This window comes from Apis dorsata, unplaced genomic scaffold (assembly GCF_000469605.1).
Source record: "Apis dorsata unplaced genomic scaffold, Apis dorsata 1.3 scaffold_683, whole genome shotgun sequence".
Taxonomy (NCBI): domain Eukaryota; kingdom Metazoa; phylum Arthropoda; class Insecta; order Hymenoptera; family Apidae; genus Apis; species Apis dorsata.
In genome coordinates, this window is record NW_006263864.1 from 1,683,396 (window position 1) to 1,688,254 (window position 4,859).

Consider the following 4,859-nt stretch of genomic DNA (forward strand, 5'->3'; position numbering starts at 1 on the left):
AGAAGTTTGTTCGATAATAAAGAACTGTGCAGCGATCTAAAGGGGGATTTAAGGGTGGGGGAAGGATGGTACGACGAGAGTAATTCTATCGTACGTACTTTCTCGAATCGGATAGATTCGCAGCGTCGACCGTGTCCGCGGATGCTGACTGTACGGGAGCCAGAATCGAGGAGGATGACGACGAAGATCGAGGATTTCCGTTGAGGGTGTCGTCGACCAGAGCAGACTCCGCAACACCCTCGCTGCTGTACCTGAATCAGCACGTCGCCGAGCGCATTACTTAAGGGGGAGAATCGATCGTCGATGACCACGCTCGTTTCGTTCTCTCCCATACTTCTCGTGTTCCACGTGATAGAAATCGCGAATTCGAGCGGCTTCGAGTCATGGGTCCGTAATCGTTCGTTGGTTATTACCGCTATTATCGCGTAAATTTTTTTTTATCTCGAATATCGGAGGGGAGGATGGATTTTTCGTTAAGACGTTTGAAAAAAAGAGAATTTTCGAGGCACGAAATCGAACGTGAACATGGTTTTTAACGAGCGCATTCGTTGTCGACGAATGGCGGTGTTCGCATTATCATATTGATGCGATCATTACGAAGTCATGAATCTGGGGATAATTATGATCAGAGCGGATAACTGTTGGGCCGGCGGCATTTTGCATAATTAAACTTCAATTCAGTGGCATTTATCGCGAGCCAGTATTTGTATAAGTTTTTCGCGATATTTTCTCGATATTTTTGCCCCGAATCGACCGTTAATACGGTGTTGCGGATAAATTGAATCGAGTGTATTTCTCGTTTCACGTATAAATGTTTCGGAAAACACAGTTTACCACGTAGCTAGTCGCCAGGGAATTCAATTTCTCTGCAAAATTGAGAAAAAGCGTAACGAAATTCTTGGAAATCGACCTCGTTTCCCTAAAACTGACTAGACTATAATCCCATCTACTCTTACTCTCGCCCCGAGAAAATTTGATTCTACTTAGCCATTTTCTAGCTTCCAGCTTTGAGAATCGAAAGAAGTTGGAAACCATGTTTTCCAAAATTGTCACACTTTGGCGAAAATATATTGGTCCATAACTTACCGGCAGAAACGATTATCGCAGTTTAAATAATTAAATTCACCGTCCATTTGGAAGAATCGACACAAGGTGATATTTAAAAAGTGTACTCCTTCTCTCTTTAAACGAAATTATCTCGGCGGGGGGGAGCGGGTGATAAATTTTCCAAGGATCGAGAACGGTTCGGAGACGAGCTCGATTGACCGTCGTGACTTATGCGCGCCGCGTTGGCTGGAAATTGCCGCGGCTGCAAGGAAATGCCATTTTAATTAACGATCGGGGAACGGAGCCAGGCACCGACGTGGTTAGTACAGGGTCGCTAACCATGTCGAAGTAATTAGGGGATTAGCCGAGCGGTTTGCCGACTAACGCCGCTCGCCTCTCCTCACCATCGTTCGGCCCAGTCTTCGTCGTCTCCTTCGAGCTCGAATCGGTCAACTTTTAATCCCGGCTCGCCACACGGATTCCAATTTTCTTCGAAACGGAGAGCATGATCAAATGTGGATTTTCAGACATTGCTCAATGTATCGACGAGTTACTTGCCGATTCCATTTTAGGGAGATCTCTCGAAGAAACGTTAATATTTTTACATTAGATTTATAATTTGTAATTCGTTTTCTTAAATTCTTCCCTTCGAACGTATTAATATTATTAATAGTCTCTGAAAAATATTCATATTTTCGAGATTCGCGAAAAGATTTTCCGATGATCTATCGCGAACTAGTAGAAAACTCGTTGTAACCATCTCTTCCAACGATTTATTTCGAATCGATGAATTTTCTTCCCGCAACGATGACGTATCACTATATTTTCTTGCAACTGCGCAGCGGCCTTCGATACCGCTCATACGATTTCATATGGATCATGGGTTATCCATCATACAGCTCGAGAAAAGTGGTCTTCGATCTTTAAAACGCGACGTTGATGCACTTCTTGCTGAAATACCAATTTAACATTTTCTTCTACTCTCTCCCTCCCCTCTCCTCCCCCTTCATGATCCATTACCACGCGTCTCGCCGTAACAAACCGTCCGGTGGGAAAATATTGGAAAGGTATGGACCGTTCGACGTTGAATTTTTCACGTCGAGGGATGATCTCTTATCGAGTGGCAATAGGTTATTAATTCACCGCGTATCAAGATGCGGGAGCAAAAGGGACGGATAGATTATTCGAGGGTTTCGCGATCCCTTTTGACAGCCAGAAACTCGATCCTTTATCCGGGGACCGGGTGGCTGACCCTGAATGACACTTATCCCTCCGACCCCCTCTCTCCTCCTCCTCCTCCTCCCCCTCCCTCCAATTCGACCATATTTTAAGACGACACGGCCTGTCACGGTCTTCTCGCTCGGCTCGGAATATTAAATTTCCCAACGTTACTCGGACCGCCACTCCCGTTCGCCATTTATCCGCCATCGAACTCTAATAAACGGCGTGCTTCGGAACGTACGTATGAAACGTCATCGCGCGTGTCCCACGGATTGCGCAATGCTAATTCCCGGTTTCATTGGACGCAACCGGTAACCGTTAATTACAGCCTCCAACGAGCATAGCAATTTCTCTCGTGCGCGTCGTTAATTGCCTCTTTGAACGTCGGCTCGTTTCAATCGAAAATATGGAAACGAAGCCGGAAAAACGGGCCATTTCACCGCCAAAAACAGAGAAAGAATCTTGACTCTATTTCGTTTCGCATATATATAGAATCATAATTTTATATACATGTGAAGGAAAGGACTTTTTTTAAAAAGCATCGATTCATAGTAGATATTCTCTTTTATCGTTTCGAAGAGATTTTCTGTCGAGCTACGAATAACAGACAGAGGAAAAAGAACTAACGGTTAGTCTTAGAGAAAAACAATGAAAATTAGCGAGATAGGTGGAAAGTTTCGCGCGATCCACTGTCCAGAAGGTTAACAACACCGTTTGAAACAAGTATGTGGGTTAGCAAAGGCTAGAAGGGTTGGAAATTCGCCAGAAGTTACAAAGAGAGAGAGAGAGAGAGAGAGAAAGAGAGAAAGGCAACGTGCATAAATGCGGTCGGACCGCGGATGGCGATCGATTAAGCCGAATACCTTTGCGGGAATTCTCTATCGATCGTCGTCGATGCGACGACGTGTTCCGCGACGCGGCCGATTCTTCGTTCAATCCTCCGCTTTCCACTCACCACTTCGCGCCAGAGGGGAAACAACTCTTCTTCCGCGAGTCGCGACTTCCGAGCGCAACGAGTTGCGCGCTCAGAGCTCTCTTGTTGCGTTCCCACTTTCTCTTAATCGAGGCTCCAAGAACCTAAGTCCAGGCGGAAATGCAGCTCGTGGTGAAGAGGGCCGACGAGAACGTTTCCGCCACCGTCAATATTTAGTTTCTTTTGTTCGAGGGAAATTCTCGCGGCGCCTTTTGCCCTCCTCCCTCCAAAACATTACGCCTGCTACTCTTGATACCCTACACGTCGCGGGATGATATCTTCGCGAAGAGAGAGGAGGCGAAATGTTAATCCAATCGCCGAATCGATAGGGATATATATCGCGAGATTTCCACCATCTCGTTTGCGGACTCGTAACGGTATCCTTCTAATCAAAGCGCGAATCGAGTCGCGTTAGGCCGGGTTTGATGATCGATTAACCGCTCTGTTTGCCCCGCTTGTGATTGCGTTCAGACAAGCGGACGATCAGAGAAGCGACTGTTAACCGCCTCGTTATCGAAAGGGGGGTGTCGACAAGGAGGCAGGGAGGGGACGGTGAGAAAATCGTAGCAGAGACTAGAAGCCGGTCGAGGGCGGGCTGAGAGTGGGAAGAGGGGAGAGGGAATCATAGGCGGACAGGGCGTAATAAGGCCGATCGCGGTAACTGAAATCAGCTGTCGGCGGCTCCGTAATTGTAACCCACCCTGTGTATAAGGACTCACGCCGCCGCCGTAACTTTCAGCGAGCTGTAATTAAACCCAATTAGGTCGTAAGGTGAGCAACTTGTGACGCACCTGGCTGAACCGTAAATTACACCAGGTCTCTGTGCCGCAACCGCGATCACGGTATACGGAACCTCGCAATTTCTGGCTGCTGAACAACGGGCACCCGATATCGAGGCTGATTAGGCGGTCTCGCGCAACGAGGGATTAGCTAAATAATAAAAGAAATTCTCTTTCTCGATTCTCTTTCTTTCCACCGGAAAGAATCGTGACTCGATTGGTAATCGCGCGATTTTCCTCCCCCCGTGAAATTGTTCGATAAATCTCGTAGCCAATAGACACAAAAGCTGGTGTAACGGCTTTTCGAGCGGTGGAAGAATTCGTCTCTGTTATTTAAACAGCGCGATGGGGGAAAAAAGGATCGAAATTCGCGCGGTTCAGGGAAGGAAAATCGGTTTAAATCGATCGTGAGCGAACTTGCAATGGGGCGGCAGATCTCGTCACGAATTTTTTGCTACGGTTGAAGTGAAAAAGATCGTCACGATCTACCCGGACTTGCGACGAAAAATATTCAAAACTTGGAATCGATCAACCCCACGATTTCGTGCCTCCCCACGAGATTTAATCACCATTCTCGGCCAATCACGACTCGATTCAAAATACGCGCATCGATCTGCCCTCGCAATCCGAGTCCGTCGTTTCCACGAGCCAACGGAGCCATCAATTTTCTCGAGCAAGAGAATGCCAAATAGAATTACACAGGTGGACCATTAATCGAGCGCGCGGTCGCGTAATCCGTTACACGTTCCGCCAGGGGTCGAGATTCGCAGATAGGGAAGAAGCTTTGGAAAGGGGGAGGGAGGAGGAAGAGGAGGAGGCGAGCGAACGAAGGTGGGCGA

At 47.3% G+C, this 4,859-nt stretch overlaps 1 protein-coding gene across 10 annotated transcripts in view; it reads right to left on the bottom strand.

Moving 5' to 3' along the window:
* The window catches only part of LOC102676017 (protein Fe65 homolog), a 122,391-nt gene that overhangs the window by 9,609 nt on the left and 107,923 nt on the right, over window positions 1–4,859 (bottom strand). For 9 of the 10 annotated variants that reach the window (XM_006622353.2, XM_006622351.2, XM_006622355.2 and 6 more), the window contains one exon: window positions 99–251. The exons of the other annotated variant lie outside the window; for it this stretch is intronic. In XM_006622353.2, the coding sequence (XP_006622416.1) occupies window positions 99–251 (153 nt within the window). The remainder of the gene's footprint in view (window positions 1–98; window positions 252–4,859) is intronic. 10 annotated transcript variants of the gene reach the window in all.